The sequence below is a fragment of the Macrotis lagotis genome, chromosome 3 (assembly GCF_037893015.1).
Source record: "Macrotis lagotis isolate mMagLag1 chromosome 3, bilby.v1.9.chrom.fasta, whole genome shotgun sequence".
Lineage (NCBI taxonomy): Eukaryota > Metazoa > Chordata > Mammalia > Peramelemorphia > Peramelidae > Macrotis > Macrotis lagotis.
The window spans coordinates 46219055-46240164 of NC_133660.1; the positions used below are offsets into that span (position 1 = coordinate 46219055).

General features: G+C 36.5%; 1 protein-coding gene across 6 annotated transcripts in view; it reads left to right on the plus strand.

The window, feature by feature from the left end:
- The window catches only part of HELQ (helicase, POLQ like), a 57895-nt gene extending 37239 nt beyond the window's left edge, over window positions 1–20656 (plus strand). Inside the window, exons 13-18 of one of the 6 annotated variants that reach the window (XM_074228583.1) lie at window positions 5746–5903; window positions 9172–9270; window positions 14219–14392; window positions 15427–15540; window positions 17254–17388; window positions 20463–20656. In XM_074228583.1, coding sequence (XP_074084684.1) covers window positions 5746–5903; window positions 9172–9270; window positions 14219–14392; window positions 15427–15540; window positions 17254–17388; window positions 20463–20570 — 788 coding nt within the window. In that variant the 3' untranslated portion in view covers window positions 20571–20656. The other 5 variants (XM_074228584.1, XR_012476890.1, XM_074228585.1 and 2 more) reach the window with 5 other exon arrangements.
- The last annotated feature ends 454 nt before the right edge of the window (window positions 20657–21110 follow it).

Consider the following 21110-nt stretch of genomic DNA (forward strand, 5'->3'; position numbering starts at 1 on the left):
ATTAATGTCACCAGAACTTAAGAATTAATGATCAACCCTTTATATTTTTAATGTGTGATTTTTGATATTAGGACTAACTAGTATTTGTCATTATGTTCATTTATTATAATGTCTTCTTTTTAAAGAGATATGCTATATTTCCTAAAATATTCTTGTGAAATTTTAAAAAGTTTATCATTTTTTTCATTAAAAATTCAATAAATTACTGTGATTGAAAGTAAGGACTTGGCCAGTATGATGATTGTGCTCAGACTGAAACAAAATGAGTCTCCAAAATTATAATATTTTACAAAAAAGTTTACTTGGTAGATCTCATGGGAAGGATTCTTAGCAAGGACACAACTTGTGGCCCATAGGCCCTGGTCCTGCTTGATGATACTCTTAGTTGATGTTGCTCCTTCCCTAACAGTGTGCAACTTACTTTTTTCTTTTTTGTATATTTTATTACTGTGACTGATTTTTAAAAGTAAGCAATGATTTATTAAGATGTTACTACCTACCATTTCTGTTCTTCATAGCTTCTATCTTCTTAATATTAAAAAAAATAAAAATTGAATGGGTTGAAGGCTGAATGTGACTATCCATGCTTTTCTCAAAGATGAGTTTTGATTTTTTTATTTTTTTTTATTTTTTTACCAATGATTTTTTATAATTACTAAAATATTCTTGTTTAAGAGTAAACATAATACCCCCTTCTCGCAAAGAATATAGACCCTCATGAGAAATAAAGTAAAGGAAAGAGGAAAAAAAATGTGCTTCAGACTGTGTTTCAATACTGCCAGCTCTGTCTCAGGTGGATCACATTCTTCATGATAAGTCCATCACAAAAATGCTTCCATATTTTTCCAGTGTTGCTGATTGCAACTCCCTCCATTCATACCTCCCCACTACCATATACTATATTTTCTCTCTCCTTTCACTCTGTCCCTCTTCTAAAATGTGCTGTGGGTAGCTGAGTGGCACAGCAAGACTGGACCTAGGGCCAAGAGGCCCCAAGCCTACATACCACCCCTAAGGCCCCATGGTCCTGGACAGGCCACCCAATCCCAGTCCCTTGCAAGAAGTAAAAAAGAAAATGTGTTATATCTGACCACGCTCCCTCACAGTCCACCCTCTCCTCCATCACTCACATACCCCCCTTTCCCCCATCTCCCTTCTCTCCTTCTTACTCTAGATGTCTATACCCCATTGCGTATATATAGTTTCCTCTCCAAGTCACCTCTGATGAGAGTGAAGGTTCCCTCATTCCCCCTCGCCTTACCCCTTCCATATCATTGCAATAGCTCATTGCAATAAAAAAATCTTAATGTACTAAATATCTTGGCCTATTCCCTCTCCTTTCTCTTACTCCCATTACATTTCCCTTTTAGCCATTGATTCCATTTTTACAATATATTTAGATTTTTTTTTTCAAGGCAATGGGTTTAAGTGGCTTGCCCAAAGCCACACGGCTAGGTAATTATTAAGTGTCTGAGGTCAAATTTGAACCCAGGTACTCCTGACTCCAAGGCTGGTGCTCTATTCACTGTGCCACCTAGCCACCCTACAATATTTTAACTTCAAATTCAGCTCTCTCCTGTGTCTCAGTTTTAAGAACTCCTTCTACCTGCTCTATTAAATGGGAAGTTTTTAGGAATATTATCAGTATCATTTTTTTTATGCAGGAATACATGCAGTTCATCATCAAGTCCCTCATATTTTACCCTCCTCTTCCCTCTCTATGCTTCACCTGAGTCCTGTATTTGAAGGTCAGACTTTCTGTTCAGTTCTGGTTGTTTCAACAATAACAATTGAAATTCTCCTAGTTCATTGAAAGTCCATCTTTTCCCCTGGAAGAGGATGTTCGATTTTGCTGGGTAGTTGATTCTTGGTTGCATTCCAAGCTCTTTTGCCTTCTAGAATATTATATTCCAAGCCCTACGAGCCCTTAATGTAGTTGCTGCTAAGTCCTGTGTGATCTTGACTGCAGCTCCATGATATGTAAATTATGTCCTTCTGGCTGCTTGTAATATTTTCTCTTTGACTTGGGAGTTTTGGAACTTGGCTATAATATTCCTGGGGGTTGATTTTTTTTTTTTTTTTGGTCTCTTTCTGGGGGACATCAGTAGATTCTCTCAATTTCTATTTTGCCCTTTGCTTCTAGGATATCAGGGCAATTTTCCTGTAGGAATTCTTTAAAAATGAGGTGAAGGCTCTTTTCCTCATCACGACTTTCAGGCATCCCAATAATTTTTAAATTATCTTTCCTGAATTTGTTTTCTAGATGAGTTATTTTTTCAATGAGATGTTTCACGTTTTCTTCTAATTTTTCATTCTTTTGGTGTTGAAGTATTGTGTCTTGACTTCTCATAAAGTCATCAGCTTCCTTTTTCTACATCTGAAGGATTTGTTTTCCTCAGAGAGCTTCCTTATCTCTTTTTCCATCTGGCCAGTTCTGCTTTTTATAAAGCATTCTCCTCATTAACTTTTTGAACTGTTTTACATTTGACCTATGTTAGTTTTTAACATAATATTTTCTTCAGTATTTTTTTTGATCTCCTTGACTAAACTGCTGACTTCTTTTTCATGTTTTTCCTGCATCTCTCTCATTTCTTTTCCCAATTTTTCCTCTATATCTCCCTCACTTGATTTTCAAAATCTTTTTTGAGCTCTGTCATAGCCTGAACTCAATTTCTGTTTTTCTTGGAGTCTTTAGATGCAGGAGCTTGTGCTTCCTCATCTTCAGACTGAGTATTTTGATACTCCTTGGGATCATAGACAATGTATTTCTCAGTGGCCTTCCTCTTTTTTCTCTGTTTACTCATTTCTCCAGCCTGTGCCTGGTTTTGGGGTGCTTCCTGAGCTTTTGAGTATTATTGGGATTCACCCCCCCCCCCAGGATCTCAGTGTGTGAAGCTCTGACTTCTGTCCAGGTCTGTGAATGACCACAAGCGCACCCCTTTGCCATGGGGCTGAGGTGGGGGGGGGTGCTGTTCTATGTGGAGCCTGGACTTTGATCAAGATCTGAATGTGTTCAGAGGCCCAGAGTCCTGTTCCAGGTACAGAGCACAGAGCTCGGCAGTCTCTCCGCACTCCCCTGCCTTTGGTGGGCTGAGCACTCAAGGCTCAGTTGCCTGGGAGCGCCTGCTTACCGGCTCCACCTGCTTCCAGTTCCTGGATCTGGGCTGCCTTGAGGCCCCTGCTGCTGAGCTGACTGCACCGACTATGGCAACGGTCCTGAGGGGCTGGGCTTCATGCATGTGCTCTGGTAGAGGATCCCTCCACTGATTCTCCAATTTGTGCCTGGTGCTCCCTGGGGTGTAGTCAGGGAAACGCCCCCCCCCCCCCCCACTGTAAGCAGCAGCTCCCAGGTGCCCTGGGACTGCCTTGGGGAGGCTGAAGTTTCCTCACTCTGGGGGCCACCCCTCTAACCCCGTGGAGCGAAGCCTTTCCATTATTTTCCAGGTTACCTTGGTCTGGAGAATTGCCTCACTGGATCTTTCTGTGGGTTCTGTCTCACAAATTTAGTTAGTGTCATAATTTTAAGATTTTTGAAATACTATGGAGAGAACACCTAGGAGAGGCTCTTCTCCTGTCACCATTTTGGCTCCACCCCCCCTCACACACACACACAACCTCAAAGATGAGTTTTAACTAAACACTGGAAGTAAAAATATCTAATCATGAATAATCTTGTTCATTTTCATTAAAAAAAATAATACACAGTAAAAATAAGAAATAGAATAGAAATAGCATGCAGTTTATAATTTCTAAGTAGCATTGAACATAGCTTCATCTTTTTAAGTTTCAATTTAGCACTATTTTGTTTGTTTTCTTGGTAAAGGTACTGAAGCAGTTTGCCATTTCCTTTTCTAGTGAAGTAGGCAACAGGTTAAGTGACTTGCCCAGGGTCCCCCAGCTAGTGATATTTGGATTTGAATTCAGGCCTTCTTGACTCCAGGCCTACTCTGTCCACTGAGCCTGTTAGCTGTCCTATCAGGCATTTAATTAAAAACCTGTGTTATGCTCTGAAGCATTGAAATTACAGAAACAAAAATAAAACCATCCTTGCATTCAATCAACTTAGATTTTGCTGAAGGAAAACAGGTTTCAGCTTGTGCAGAGGCATTGGGGTGGAGGAGTGGGGTCTGTGGGAGACCATAGTAAAGAATGTTATCTTTGGAAGATAAGTTGGCTTCAGATTGTGAGGAGCTTTAAAGGTGTTTTGTATGCTTGTGTTGTAGTTTATCTTAAAGGCAATGGTGAGCCACTAGAGCTTCTTGAGCAAGGGAGTAACATAGGCCTGGGCTTAATAGAAGAAACTTGGCTACAGGGACAAGGATTAGGAGGCTGTTGTTAGTCCAGGTGAGAAGTAATGAAAACCCAGATTTGGGGGAGGGGTAGTTGATTGTGCAACTGGAGAGAAGAATTGCAATAACTTAACATTTATGTAGGGATTTCTGTATTCCAAACCCTTTACAATTATTGTCATTTGAGCCTCCTGATAGCTCTGGGTGGTCCTATTTACCCCCATTTTACAGATAAGAAAATGGAGGCAGACAGAGATTATATAGTTTTTCTTGGAGCTGTACAGGTGGAGGACTGGGAAATAAATGCAGTAGAATTTGAATTTAGATCTTTGGGACTCCAAACCCAACACTCTAACCATTGTGTCTCAGCCTCAGGAAAGAATATTTCTGAGATGTAGAGGTGGAATCTTTAGAACCTGGCAAATGGTTGACTCTGAGATTGAAGAGTAAAGATTTGAGAATGGCACAGAATTTGTTCTGGTTGACTTAAATGGGTGGGTTTTAGAGGGGAAAAAATTCTATTTGGTGGGTGCTGATGTGAGGTCAGGACTCAGATTTCTTGTAAAACATTCACTTCAAATGGATATTCATCCTTCATAGTCGAAGAGGACCATGTCATCACATACATGATGATATGACTTGCCATTTGTTTATTATAATGAGGGAAGTGTTGTGCAAAGGCATCCTTCTTACCTATTTTTTTCCTAGAACCGTTTCATGATTCTGATTTTATGGGAAATAGGACTTCTGGTGATGGTCTAGATGTTTTAGCCTTGTCTTTATGATTTCCCTCCTGGGGACTGGGACAGATGGTGACCCTCTTCATGGTCGACTGCCAATTAGATCTTAATCCGTCTAGGAGTTTTTTAACTGCAGCAGCTTTAATATATAATGGAGCTGGAATTATCAAAGCTGCTGAACCCAACTTGCCCTCCAGTGGATCCTCATTAAAGGATTTAAAGTGTGCTCATTCCAGTCACAGGGCTTTGAAAGAGTCCAGTTTTGTTGTTTTTCATCACTACTTCTCTGGGTTGGGAGTGGGTTATTTGTGAGCCTGCTTAGATGTGGTGACCATTTCTCAATCTTCCTTTTAGGAATTCAGCCCTGATTCACTGTCACCCCTGATCACCAGGGCAAAGCAAGGACCTCACTTTAAAGTTGGATTCTGTAGGATTCCAACATTATGGTATATGCTCTATCTCGGTGTTTCCTAGCACTCAGTCATCAAAGTAGTTCACCAAGTTATGGACTGGTATCTGGAACATAAGTTTTTTGTTTCTAAACCTGGAATTGGAAAGAAAAAAAAATCAACTTCTATAAAACATTAAAAATTTTAGCTTGCTTAAATGGATTATTACTTGATTATGTATTTAAATATGGATAAAACTTAAAATTTAAACCATTTTTCAGTTGAGATCATAAAAAGTAAAAGCATTTCTAATACCTTTCATTTTAGGAACTTTAGATTTGGCTTATTGTGGCATTCTTTACAAAGATTTAAAGAAAGGTCTTGAAGGACTTGTACTTGAAAGCTACCTTCATCTAATCTATTTAACAACTCCATACGATATGGTTTCGCAGTGTAAACCAGATTGGATGATATATCTCAGACAGGTAAGAAAAATTTTTTATTTTATTTTTGCAAGGCAATGGGGTTAAGTGACTTGCCCAAGGTCACACAGCTAGGTAATCAGTAAGTGTCTAAGGCTGGATTTGAATTCAGTTCCTCCTGACTCCAGGCATGGTGCTCTAACCATTGCACTACCTATCTGTCCCTGAGTAAGAACAAATTAAAAAGAAATTGCATTATTTGAACTACTTGGAAAATAAAAATCTATACTTCATAAAATATAAAAATGGTTCCTCTCTATTTAGATTTAAAGTACCAAATGTTACTTTAACTCAGATTTTTTATATTTTAAAAACATCCAAATCTAAAGAAATCATTCTAAAGAAATATCTTTATTTTATTTGCACATAAAGAAAATATAAAAGACTTTATCTGTTGATGTACAACTTAGTAAAAGCAGAGTTCTTTGAGGATGGTAAAATGTACAATTATTCCCCCATATTAGATGAAACTTGTCATGATGTACTTGTTTGTATAACCTCTATTCTTGCTCCCACTAACCCAGTTCCAGGCATGGGGAGACAGAACTTGGGAATATTAGCCAGGGCAAGATTATGCTGCTGAGTTGGCACCCCAGCCAGCAAGGAGAATAAGGCCCCCTTCAGACTAGAGGGCACCTGCAGATATGTCAATTTTACTTATATGTGGAGTAAAAAACAGTTAGAAGTAAGAGGTGACACCTAGGTTGCAGGCCCAAGTGTTGGGCAAATGGTGGAAGTTTTGTGACAGGCAAAGTGGGTCAAGTTCTGTGTATTCTATACATTGCATTTGATTTGAACCTGTATCTTGAGGGGTGTCTGACTTAGAATTTTACACACCGAAATTTGTATCCTTTATACTATTGAGAATGATCTTTATTTTCTTGGAACTGAATTCTTTCAGCATTCCCACTTTCCCAAACTAGCTCATATAAAACCAACCTAAACCAATGATAAAGTGAATTTAGGAAATATTATTTATTATTTGAGATTGAATATTGACCTAATGTAATATCATGACAGCCAAAAGATATAATTGAATGTATGACAAAATATAGTGATTTAGCTTAGTTTAACATATCATGGCAATTTATTCTTCTTGGAGTGACTATATGCAATTGTGATTTTAAAAACATTGAATATGTGGTAGATAAGATCTCCTGATCCTACTCTTTAATCTCAGGAAATCAATCTTAGGCACTTTGATGCTTTGGTAGATTGTCAGTATAGTTTTTATTATTTAAAAAAAAAGTACTAGAGCAGATATACTCAATTTGATGGCTTGTTTTTGTTCCCCACAATTCCCTGACCTCACTAGTAACATATGTGGTATCTGGAACCAGTTCAGGTCATCAGCATGTGTTTATTAAGCCTCTACTAGTGCCAGACCCAGTATTACTGACAGTAATATAGAAAATGGAACTCAGAATCTAATGAGCAGAGGCAGCATACCTGTCAGCTATGTCCAGACAAGTGTTAGACTTGGATAATGAAGATAGTTTCGGAGAGAAGGCATTCACATGAAGTAGTGCCAGATATGTGACTCTTGCTATGACTTGAAGGAAGTCCAAAGGCAAGACTAGGGAGGAAGAGAATTTTAGAAGTGGGGGCAACCAGTGAAAATGTAGTTTAGAGAGGAAGAGTTTTGGGCTTGGAACTGCATAGAGGCCAGCCTTACCAGAGGCTAGATTGTGAAGGACTTTATTTTTATTTTTATTTTTTCAAGGTTTTTGCAAGGCAGTGGGGTTAAGTGGCTTGCCCAAGGCCACACAGCTAGGTCATTATGAAGTGTCTGAGGCCAGATTTGAACTCAGGTCCTCCTGACTCCAGGGCCAGTGCTCTAGCCACTGCACCACCTAGCCGCCCCGTGAAGGACTTTAAAAGACAAATTGAAGATGCCATGTTGCTTTTGGAAAGTCATTCTGATAGCTAAATGGAGGAGGACCTGAAACAGGGAGAAGGTTGGGGCAGGCAGACCAGTTGCAGGCTTTTCTAGTAGTGCAGGTATTAGTTGAGGAGGCCTTGCTCCATGGTGATGTCAGTGTCAGCTGTGAGCCGGAGTCATGTTGTAGTTTGGTGAGGTCTTGACTTGCTTATGCATTGGACTCTTCCTGAGTCTGAATCAGAGTTCAGTGGCAGAACTGAAGTTCTTGCTGTGGCCCAGGGCTCAGTGGATGACCATGTTGTCTCTGATGTCTGACCAAGTTCTTAAGTGCCTGCTTTAGCTGCCTTCATGGCCACTGACACAAATTGTTCTCAACCACTGCCAGAGGAAAGTCTTTACCTGCTTGGGAAAGAAATTCCCCTAATTCACTAAAGGGTTTGAGGCCTGTCAGATATTCTCAACATAGTTTGGCTCTTCTGCTGCAATTTTACTGGGATGTGGCTGCTGCTTATGCTACCACTTCTTGGAGCCACAGGTGAGAGTTGGGTAAATCAGTGGAGGACAGCAAGACCTCCTGAACACCTTTTCCTCTCCTTCCTCCTCCTTCCTTTTGAGATGAAGGTAAAATCAATTTTACTTATATGTGTAGTGATAGAGTTAGAAGTAAAAGGTGACACCTAGGTTCCAGGTCCAAGTATTGGGCAAATGGTAGTATCCTTTATAGTAATAGGGAAATTGAGAAGAGAGAGGTTTTTTGGAAATACGGTGACTTTATTTTTTGGACATATTAATTTTAAGCTAGGTGGTACAGTGGATAGATCACTGGCCCTGGAGTCAGGAGGGCATGAGTTCAAATGCGGCCTCAGACACTTAATAGTTACCTAGCTGTAGCCCCATTGCCTTGCAAAAAAACCTTTAAAAAAAAAGATTTTCTAGAGGACAAAATCTAGTTTGAGATGTTCAGTAGACAGTTGGAGCCATAATATTAGTCATGTTCTTTTTGTCTTAATTTTTAAAAAATTTTATTTATTTAGGATAGTGGGGTTAAGTAACTTGCCCAAGGTCACATAGCTAGGCAATTATTAAGTTTCTGAGGCCTCATTTGAACTCAAGTCCTCCTGACTCCAGGGCCAGTAGCCTATCTACTGTGCCACCTAGCTGCCCTTGTTCTTTTGTCTTTAAATAGCCCCCCAAAAAAGAGTTTCATTATAATCATACATAATATATAACTGTACTCTTAAATAAAGTTTATACCATATGTGGTATGGTATAATTCTTCAAAATCATAAGCATAATAGAAGAGATAATAATGATGAATTTAATTTGAGAAAAAAACTTAATTGAATTTTTATTTTTTTTTTACTATTTATCCCCCTTTTTAAAATATAGTTTAACCACCTAAGTCCAGCAGAACAAAAGGTAGCAGCAATTGTTGGAGTATCTGAAAGTTTGATTACAAAGAAAGCCTCAGGTCAAGCTGTTAAAAAGGTAAGCTACTTTGAAAAAAAAATTCTGAATTTGACAAAACAAAAACAACCATTCCATATGCATTGTAGAATAGAAGGCAGGGACTCTATGTGAAATTGTGACTTTCTTATTTGGAGCTTGGTCTTATTCGTTTTAAGTACATAATAAAATCAATATCTTTCAGAACTGTCTTCCCACTAATTTCTTTTGCTCTCTTCACATTTGGGGTAGGCTGGGTATTAACTGCTATCATGAGGCCTCTCATTGGGGAAAAGAAAAGAAAATCCCTCTGAGAAAATAGGTTCCCCACAATGGTCTTTGTTAGGGTCTGTGGTGTGTGAGAAAACTGTAAATTATCACCTCGTGCCTTTGAGCATCAGAACCTTGTTTTACTAAGTGCCACAGGAGTGGGAGTGGATTAGAGTCTGGGAAGGATATTTAAGCATTGGTGCTTCAGTAAATAAACGGAGCATTTGGAGAGCTATGGAGTACTTGTCTCCCCTGTCATCCTTGTCTTCCACCCCTCCAATGCTCACCTGAGGAGGATTGAGAGGGAGTCCAGAAGTGGGACTCAACATAAACAGTCCAGGAAAGGGACTCAACCTATGACGTCCAGTAAAGGGACTCAACAAGTCTTGGCCCGGAAAAAACCTGTCTTATTTCTACATCTAGAGGCTGTGCTAGGAGATCATGCACCCTTCATTATCAGGACTCCAGAATCACAGGCAACTCTTTACCTTGGTCAGAATACTCAAGACTTTCAAAACTTGTTTTCTTTACATTGTTCTTATTGTATAAATAATTCTCCCAGTTCTGCTCCCTCCATGTGGCATCATTTCATAGACTTCTTCCCTGGTTTCTCTCAAGCCTTCCCTTTCATCATTTCTTACAGCATAATCCATAATTTATTCATAAATTCTCCAGTTGATGGTCATTGCCTTGATATCTTGATCTTTGCCACTACTCTACATATTTTGGAAAAAGACTTCTTTTCTTCTCTTTTTGATTTCTTTAAGAGTAGATCTAGCAGTGATATCTCAGTCAAACAATATTTGTAGTTTAGTGACCTGAGGCATAGTTCCAAATTGCTTTCCAGAAAGGCTGTACTGATTCACAATTCTGCCAGCAGTATTTGAATATGATTGTTTTCCCACAACCCCTCCAATAGTGGTCGTTTTTCTTAACTATGATCTTTACCAATCTGATAGGTATAAGATAGAACCTGTGTTGCATTTCTTTGATTATTTGTAATTTGGAGCATTTGTTTATACGATTATTACCTCAGAATTTTTGGTTATTCTTAGTTTTTGATCATTTATCTATTGGGGGAAAGTTTTTGTTCTTATAACTTTTAATTATTTATATATCTGGGGTATGAGATCTTTATCAAGGAAACCTGATTTCAACTGCATTGAAGTTTTTGGTTCAAAACCTTAAATTTTATGTAATCAAAATTCGCTGTGTCATTGTGATCTTTTTAATTACTCATTTGGTCATGTATTCTTCCCTCTAGCTATAGTTGTGAAAGGTTTTTCTTTCTTTTCTCACCTAATTTATTTATAATGTAACCTTTCAATCTAAATGCAAAGACAGATAGACACACACACACACACACACACACACAATCCATTTGGAACTTTTTTGGTATATAGTATGAGTATATACTCTACTAGAAATATAGGCTATTATATAAGATATCTAAATAAGCCATTTCTTATTCCTCTATTCCATGAAATTTTTCTTGAGTGTTTTTTACCCTACATTTGAAGTAGCTGGGCTTTTGAGTTTATTAAACACTGTTCATTTGCTCTTGTATACTTGTATATCTGATTTGTTCCTCTGATTTAGATTTCTTCTTTTACCAAATCGTTTTGATTTTGTACTGTTTGATCATCTTCCTTCTTATTGTTTTTCAGTTATTTCCCTTGAGATTCCTGCCCTTTATTTCTTCTAGTTGTATTTCTTTCTCTATAAAATTAACTTTTTTTAGTGTGATTTGTGTGGGACTTGAATGAATTTAGCTAGTGATTTTATTATACTGGTTCAGCTTGTACATGAGCAATTAATAGCCCTTCAGTTATTCAGGTCTTTATGGCCTTAAAGAGTGTTTTCTTCTGGGTTTCTAGGTGGATAGAATATGATGGCCTGAAGTCAAGAAGACCTGAATTTAATTATGACTCAGACACGTACTAGCTGGGTGACACAGGGAGGTCACTAATGCTCTTTTTGCCTTAGTTTCCTCATCTGCAAAATGAGGGTAATTATAACCCCTGACTCCAAGAATTATTAAGAGAATCAAACGAGATATTATAAAAACAGTATAGTGCCTGGTTCAGAGTTAGTGTTCTGTAAGTGCTAGTTCTTATTAGTTGTATTTTATTTTTTTTTTAGAGTTCTTGAACTATTATATGATTTGCAAAAGTGATATTTTTCTATTTTACTTTCAAAAGTTATTCAACATCATGATTTCTGTTCTAGAAAAATTAATTATAATTATTCATAAATGGATTGTGGATTTCAGTTAAGATTTTATAAGATGAGACTATCTCAGATCTTCCTGAAAAGGCCCCAGGAGAATAGCTGAAAAAGATCCCCAAAAATAATCTTTTCCATTAAGCCTAGAAATGTTTAAGAAGACAGAAACCAATGGAGAGTCAAGCAGGAGTCTCACCAGAGAAGTCAACATGGCTTTGGATCTAGCTAGTAGTGTTCCAAGCAAGGGGACAGCAAATCATTTCAAGGATCAGGTCTTAATTCTAGCCTCTTACAAAGAAGCTCAGACAGAACCATTCCCCAGAGATAAACCCCAGCCTTGAACTCCCAGAAGCCCTGAAAACTACAGTAGAAGAGAAGAGAGGTGGGAGTATGCAAGAGGCCAGAAACCATTGTGATCTTGGGCATCTTACTAGGGCTAAGGTCAACCACAAGAGGGATGGACTATCAGTTAACATTTATTAAATGCTTACTATGTGTGAACTTTTGAGTAGATATCATTCAAGATAAAATTTATAGTCTGGTCAGATTGAATCATAAAGGGATTGAGGTAGCAGGTAGTAGGGTCTTATACTAGTCTTTCCATCTTGATTGGCAGTGGGAGTATCATTCAGACTACAAAGGGGCATGATGAAAGGACTATACAACCCATCCAAGAAGAGCAGGAGGAGTATACGTAAGTAAAATAATGTCAAACCAAGAACTAAGGCTGAAAATATTAGTAAACAGAAGGAAATGCTGAAAAAATACCCATGAATTAGGAAAAATCTCAAGGTAAACCCAGAAAAGGGTCACTCTTCAAAAATTGAAAGTAGTTTCAGAAATCCAAAACAGCACTGGCATGAGGGCAGTGCTAGGCCACATGACCTTAAGGATAGGCAAAAAAATTGAAGTGAAATGGAAAATGAAATTATAAATACAAAGAGAGATCAGGAGAGGAATTTTTGAGAGCAAAATAAATAATGAAGAATAGATGGTACAAAACCTTATCAACATAATAGACTGCCTGAACAATGGAATGGAGCAAATAGAACTCAAATGATTTGTAGGAGACAACCAGAAATATTAGAATAAAATTGAAGGTTAATAAAAGAGAAGAAAATGTAAGGTGTCCACATGCAAAAACAAAACAAAAACCTAACATGAAAAAAGCAGATTGAGGGGAGATCATTTTTCAGTCTCATCAGACTTTCTGAAAATATTAGCATACCAAAAATTTGAAAACAGTATTTTATTTTTAATACATATTTTATTTTCCCCTCAATCATGTTAAAACAGTTTTTAAAACATTTTTTATAAGTTTTTGAGTTTTCAAGTTATTTCCTTTCCTCCTTCTCTGAGATAATAAGCAATGGAGATATAGGTTATAGGTTGTACATGTGCAGTCATGTAAAACATTTTCATATTAGTCATTTTGTACAAGACGTCTTGAATAAAAGAAAAAAGACTGAAAGTGAAAAATAGCATGCTTCAGTTTATATTCAAGCAATTTCAGTTATTAGGAGGTGGATAGTGTGCTTCATCATGAGTCCTTTGGAATTGTCCTGGATCATTGTATTACTGAGAATAACCAAGTCATTCACAATTCTTTGTGGTACACTATTGTTATTGTGTACAACATTTTGGTTCTGTTCACTTTGCATCAGTTTATTTAAGTCTTTCCAGGGTTTTCTGAAATCATCTTGCTTGTCACTTCTAATAGTACAATAATATTCCATTACAATCATTATACCACAGTGTATTCACTCATTCTCCAATTGATGGACATCCAATTCTTTGCCACCACAAAAAGAGCTGCTATAAATATTTTTATAAATGGGTCCTTTGTGTGTGTGTGTGTGTGTGTGTGTGTGTGTGTGTGAGAGAGAGAGAGAGAGAGAGAGAGAGAGAGAGAGAGAGAGAGAGAGAGAGAGAGAGAGAGAGAGAGAACTCTCCTTGGAATATAGATGTAGCAGTGGTATGGCTGGATCAAAGAGTATGCACAGTTTTCTAGCCCTTCAGGTGTAGTTCCACATTGCTCTCCAGAATGGTTGGGTCAATTCACAACTCCCCCAACAATGCATTGTGCCCCCATTTTCCTATATCCTTCCATCATTCATCATTTTCCTTTTTTTTTTTTTTTTGGAGTATTAGCTAATCTGATTGATGTGAGGAGGTACTTCAAGAGTAATGCAAGGCAATATTTTAAAAAAATCAAAACAGAAAATTGCTCAGATCTGTTAGAAACAGAAAACAAAGCTAAAGAATTCACTGATCATCACCAAGTCTGGTCAACTGAGGGGGTGGGGAATATGTAATATTATAATCTTTTATAATCTATCTCAAATAAATAACTCATTTCCCTTTACAACTATCTATATATAGATATCTATATATGTGTGTGTGTGTGTGTGTATATATATATATATATATGTTTCATGTGGCATAGTATTATTAATTCAGTAAATGGCATACATCATTTTCAATGTCTTTCCAGGATGTGGACAAAAACGTCGTCAACAGACTCTTCCTTTCCTTTGTTCTTTATGCGTTACTCAAAGAGACCAATGTCTGGAGGGTATCAGAAAAATTTAATATGTCTCGAGGTTATGTACAAAGCCTTTTAAATGGAGCTGCCTCCTTTGCCTCTTGTGTACTGCATTTCTGTGAGGTGATTATTAGGACCATTACTATTTTCTGGGCCTGATCTTATTGATATGGAACTTATCTGGACATTCCCTCTTTCAAAGCAAATTGGCATCTGTTGTATGCCTTACAGGAAGAAAATTGCCTGAAGTACTAGGATTTTCTGTGACTTTCCCAGGGTCATACAACTAACAGATGGTAAAGTTGGGACTTGACTCCAGGGCATGCCATACTGCTTTTTGAGATAATTACATATTTAATATGTAAATGTATGTAAATAAATAATATGAAATGTTAACTTGTTTTATTGTTTTACTCGATTGAGGAAGAGGAAAAAGGTGGAAGCCTAGAAACAGGAAGCCTAGATAGCTTAGTAATAGCTAGACAGGTGGTAAAGAATAGCCTTTTCTGAGTTCTTGACATTTAGAATAGCTCAGAGTAGAAGCAGCAACATTGCTATTATGACTTACCAAAAATCAGATAATCAAAGGTTTTAGTGCCACAGGCAGGAATTATTGAAATATAAATACACTGGAAAAATAGTAAGCTTGAATTAGGGCTTAGGAAGATAGAGTTAAAGATAGTTGAAACCTTATCACCCAGCCCAACTCCCTTATTTTATAGATGAAGAACCTGAAACCTAAGAGATTTGAATACACTGAAGAACAGTGGTATTGATTGACTTGCCCAGGTTCACACAGTAAGTGACTGAGTTCACATTTGAATTCAGGTCCTGCTGACTCCAAATCTAATTCTTATCCACTGTACCATCTAATTGCTCCTAGTATCAGGCACAGTTTTAAAAACTTTATATGTTTCTATATAATTTAAGCATAGCTTTTATTGTTATTTTAGTTTATATCTCTTTCCTTTTCCCTAAACCCAAACCTTAAAGATTCTCAGAAATTTTTTGGTTTGGGGAATTCATTTGTAAAGAATTCTGAGGTATGCCATCATCCTTGGTTTAATGATCATTCTGGAGACAACCTAGATCTTACAGCCAGACGTTGGATATTAACCAAATTTTCATTACATTCAGTTTTCTTCATTTTTCTTTAGGAGCTAGAGGAGTTTTGGGTTTACAGAGCCCTCTTGACAGAACTTACCAAGAAGATGTCTTACTGTGTGAAGGCAGACCTGATTCCTCTCATGGAAGTAACAGGTGTTCTAGAGGTCAGTGGTGACAGTTTCCCAGGCCAGACCATTTCATACAAGACAAAATGCATCAATCATTCTGGTGGTATTGGGTGAAATCTTAGCACAAGGCAAGTAATTGACTTCTTGTGCTGTTGGGGAGGTGAGGCTCCTTCAAGTAAAATGCTTTTCCTTTGTAGCCCCACAGCAACATTTTATTAGTCTTAGATTTATGAGAATTGGAACAGTAATCAGATAGATAGATAGATAGATAGATAGATAGATAGATAGATAGATATAGATATAGATATAGATATTCTTTCTTCCCTTTCCTTATGACTATCACCATGATTTTAAAAAAAAAGTCTCTGGTTTTATAGGTACTCTTCAGAATTCCTCACTAAGATTTGTACACATTTTTAAAAATTTAATTTTATTTATTTATCTGGGGGGGGCAATGGGGTGTCAAGGCAATGGAGTTAAGTGACCTGCCCAAGGTCACACAGCTATGTAATTATAATTATTAAGTGTCTGAGGCCTGATTTGAACTCAGGTCCTCCTGACTCCAGGACCAGTGCTCTATCCGCTGCGCCATCTAGCTGCCCCTTTATTTACTTTTTTATTGCATTTTAAATTATGAGCAATCAGCCTCCCCTCATTTGGGAAAAAAACCCATCATTTGACACAAATGTGTGTGTGTGTGTGTGTGTGTAAAATCTATCTACATACATATATATATAATATGAATATGTATGTATACACACACATGTAAAATCACACTATATGCATTTCTGTTTTTCATTTCTTTCTCTGGCAGGTAGATAGCATTTTCCTTCATAGGCCCTTTGTAGTTAATTTGAATATTTATAATACTCAGAGTAACTTAGTCATTCACTTATTCTTTTTTAGTTTTTCTCATTTCCCTTTTCTTTATTTCATACAAGCCTTTCCATATTTTTCTAAGATTATTGAGCTCATTATTTTTTACAGCACAGTCATTTTCCATCATAATCAGATACCACAACTTGTTCAACCATTCCCTAATTGATAGACATCTCAATTTCCAAAGGAGCAGTTATCAATTTTGCAGAGGACAGTTATAAATATTTCAGAACATATAAGTTCTTTTCCTGTTTTCCTGATCACCTTGGGAAACTTTTGCTAACTTTGCCTATCTGTTGTTTAGATATTTAAATTATGTCCATTATAGTTTGATATAAGGTTTAGGACCTGATAGAAATTAAATGGCTCTTGGGGAGCCCAGTGATTGCATTTATAGAAAGAATGGTTACAACGTTGTGCTAGATTAAATACTTACAAAAGTATTTTATCTGGATTATATAATTCAGCGAGTTAATTTTGCATCCCTCTGTCTCATCTGTAGTTTTGCTGAGAATGCCATCACTTTTTTCATCCAAGCCAGTGATAAAAATGTTGAAGTAAAAAGTCATGTCTTGTCTCAATAGACTTTTAAATTAAACCTGTCATTTGAGTGCTTTAGTATGTCTCTTCTTGTTCTATATAAGTTATCATAAATTGAGTGTTAAGTTAATTGGAATCAAAACAGTCCAAATTCACTCTAAACCAAGATTCCCTCAAATGCTTGGGGCTTGTCTTTTTTTATTTTCTATCTTAGTTTATTTCTAGTTTCCGTATCAAATTTCCTTGTGGGAAAAATTGTTTTGTGCTAACATACTTGACTTTTCACTAAACTGAAATTATGATCTTAATTATTTTATAACATTTTTGCAGGCCAGAGCTAAACAGTTATATGATGCCGGCTATAAAACTCTTGCACATTTAGTTAATGCAGACCCTGAAGTGCTGATAAGAACTATTAAACATTTATCACGACGTCAGGCCAAGCAAATTGTTTCATCAGCAAAGGTGAGCAAAATTTTAGTGTTTTTTTTTCCAAATAACTTAACATTTTTTGTTTATATTTTAGTCATCAATATCTGATATTTTCTGTTAGTATTTTTATCTCCAAATAACCACTGATCATATAGAACCCTTGCTGAAGTGATAGTGAACTACTTTTTTTTTTAAATTCTGGGAATATTAATTTTTTTTGGACTGCTACTTTTTTTTTTTTTTTTTTGCAGCACAAATGGGGTTAAGTGGCTTGCCCAGGGCCACACAGCTGGGTAATTATTAAGTGTCTGAGGTTGGATTTGAACTCAGGTACTCCTGACTCCAGGGCTGGTGCTCCATCCACTGGGCCACCTAGCTGCCCCGAAATGATAGAATCTTAAAGTTAGAAGAAACTTTAAAAGGTCATTCATGTCAATGAATGGAGATCTGCTTAGTGGAGATGTCTTTGATACTTTCTGTGCTTGAACATAGAGAGCTTACATCCTTCTAAGACAGCTTGCTTCATTTTTGTATACTTGTCTTCTACCTTCTGGAACTCTCCAAAATGGTTCAAGTCTTTTTTCCAGTGTTAAACCCCTCAAATATTTGAATGTAACAGCTAAATTTTTTCTCTTCTAGACTGTTCATTGCCAATTGCTTTGACTGTTCTCTGTAAGATATAGTTTTCAGTCTCTCTACCATCCTCCTTGCCCATTCCATTTTGTTTTTGCTCAGTCATTTACAGAGGACTTAAAGTACCTGATCAGGGGAGAGTACAGTGGTCTGCTGTCAGCCTCGTTATTTTTACTTTAGGTCTAACCCCTATCTGGGATTATAATGTTGAGGGCAGGGAAGGTTGGCTGATTTGTGTTTACTGCCAGGCTGCCACAGACTCTGGGAACTTCTGCCAACTAAAGTCTGTAGGAGGTTTTCCTATGGCAGATCTAGTCTATTACTTGTATAATTGAATTTTTTAGTATAAATATAGGACTTTGCATTTATTCCTGCTAATCTTCATTTTGTCTGTTTAACCCACTTGTTCTTACCTGTCAAAAATAACCTGAAATATGTCATTCAGCAAGTTAGCTCTCCATTCCTCTGCCTCATCTACAGTTAAAATGAGAATGTCATCACTTTTTTTTGTCCAAGCCAGTGGTAAAAATGTTAAATAAGTAAAGATCCATATCTTGTCCCACTAAATGCTTCTTCTAATTTAATCTAGCTTTAATTATTTTTATTTAATTTGGGGACAATTATTTTAGGTATTAATTTAGGTATAGTTTTGGGGTGTAGTCATTTTAATTTAATTTGGATATGATTTAATCATCCAAATAGTTATGATTCCACTAACTGACTCTTTCCCATCTCACATCTTATCAGGAAAATCTTAATATAGAAGTATAAGAGCTAGAACTGTTATTTTACTGGTTTAGAGAATTCTGAAGGAGGAAACTTACTCTACTTTCTCTGCATTTTATAATGTTAAAGAGTTGCCTGTGGTATTCAAGTTAAGTGGGTCTTGCAGCCAGTGTGCCAGAGGTGAGACTTGACCCCAGATCTTCTTGGATTTATTTTGTCCATGGAGTAGTGTGTCTGCATTTTCTCTCATGAGAGAATCTTGCTAAAATTAGTAGATACTGATATCTAAAGACATTTGCCCATCTCAGGTCTTAAAGCATTTTCATGATTTCTTAAATGCTAGCCATAATGATTTCTTAATCATTTTATTAAATTGTTTCAGTTTTGTAGTTTCATCCTGGAAATTTATCTGTTTCTGAAGAATTAAATCTCTTTTAAGGTAGCCAAATGCTTTTCATCATACGAGTTTTAATGTTCTCTTAAACACAGTTTTTCTGCCCTTTCTATTTTAAAGATAAATACCCGTGAAGAAAGAGGAAGAGAGAATTTGAGTAATTTTGCTTTTTTTCTGATTCTTTTCAACAATTCATCATCTTCCCCAAACAGTGTGCCTTTCCTTTTTTTTTAGGTCTGATTTGCAAACATAGCTTGAAATTTGTTGTACTTATCAAATTTCACAAGTTCAGCTCATTTTCAGATGTGCTTTTTCTGAAATCATTTCTGTAGGATTGTGATAACCATATTCTTGGCCTTTGGTTTTTAAGTGTTCTTCTTTCATCTTTTAGCAATTCAAGTTTATCCAAAGCCTCTTAAGTAGTTGTATAGTTTTTTTTGATGTGGCACTCTTTTTTTCCTCTTTATCTGAAACATCTATAATTGATTATTTAATTTATTATTATTTAATTTTTGAGCCATCTTTTTTGATGATATTTTTAGAGTTTTTGGCTATTGGATCATACATTTTTTCTTAAACTTTTGAAATTTGCTTTTGAAAAGACCAAAGTACATAGAGGCTTGTGTTATTAGGATGAGTAGTGGATTTTTATTAAAGGTTCTAGGTTTAGATAGTAATATCTTTGCAATTCACTATATGATTTTGAGCAAGTAACTGGCCCTTTCTGGATCACTCTTTCTCCATTGGTAAAATTGAAGGGTTACTAGTGAATATTTCAGATCTGTTTCAGCTTTGATCCTGTGTCTGATTATGCCAGTTATGCCTTTCTTTTGTTTTGACCCAACCTTCAAAAGTTAGTTGAAATTTCTATAAAATCTCCTTAGATGTGACAGGTAAAGTTATTTTTAAGTAGAGAATTCTTAAACAAAAAATTATTTGTCTTTTGTTAAAGCTATAAAATAATTAGCTAAATGACCAGCAAAATGCTTCAGCTTAATTTTCTGTATCCATTTCTTTTTCTTTTCTTTTCTTTTTTTTTTGTTTTTTTTTTTAAGGTTTTTTTGCAAGGCAGTGGGGTTAAATAGCTTGCCAAAGACCACACAGCTAGGTCTGTGTCTGAGGCTGGATTTGAACTTAGGGACTCCTGACTCCAGGGCTGGTGCTCTATCCACTGTGCCACCTAGCTGTCCCTCCCATTTATTTTTAATTGCTATTTTCTTAATCCTGAAACCCTTCTGAATTACTATACATCATCTTTCAGACTAAAGATGTCTTTCTAAAAGAATGTGTTTAAAATGCTGAGTAAAAAAAGATGAGTATTTTTTATTCTCCACATTTGGATTTTCTGTTGTAGATGCTATTAAATGAAAAAGCAGCAGCTCTACAAGAAGAAGTGGAAGACCTGCTGAGGCCACCCCCTGACATTCCTGGGATTACAGCCCCCATCCTCCAAGAACAATGAACTCGCCCAATGATATTCTCCATTAATTTTTTTAAAATAAATATGTGTAGTATTAAAAATTTATTCATAAACAATATATTTTATTACTCATTGTTCAAATGTGGTTGTCATTTGAATATTCCTCTCATCTGTGTTATTGTAATAACCACTTAACTCACCTTCCTGTCCCCAATCTCTGCTTCTTCTGTCCATCCAGCACAGTATTTCAGAACAATCTTCTTGACATGACATCTTGTTAATGCTTACACTGGCTCCTTTTTGCTTACCAAATAAAAGATATACTCCTTTCTTATTCAGGGCTTTCCACAAAATGATCCTACTATACTACTTAACATAATCTGATTCTAAACTATAGTGGGAAATTATCAGTTCAAAATTTTCTATACATGCCCTGTATTTCAGCCAAACTAGATGAACTATAATTTCCTGAACATGGTCTGTATTGTTCTGTCTTTCCAGTTATGTTCAAGCTTTTTCCTTTCCCTGGAATATTATCTGCCTGTCATCCTTTAATACATGGCTGAAATGATATTTCTTCTC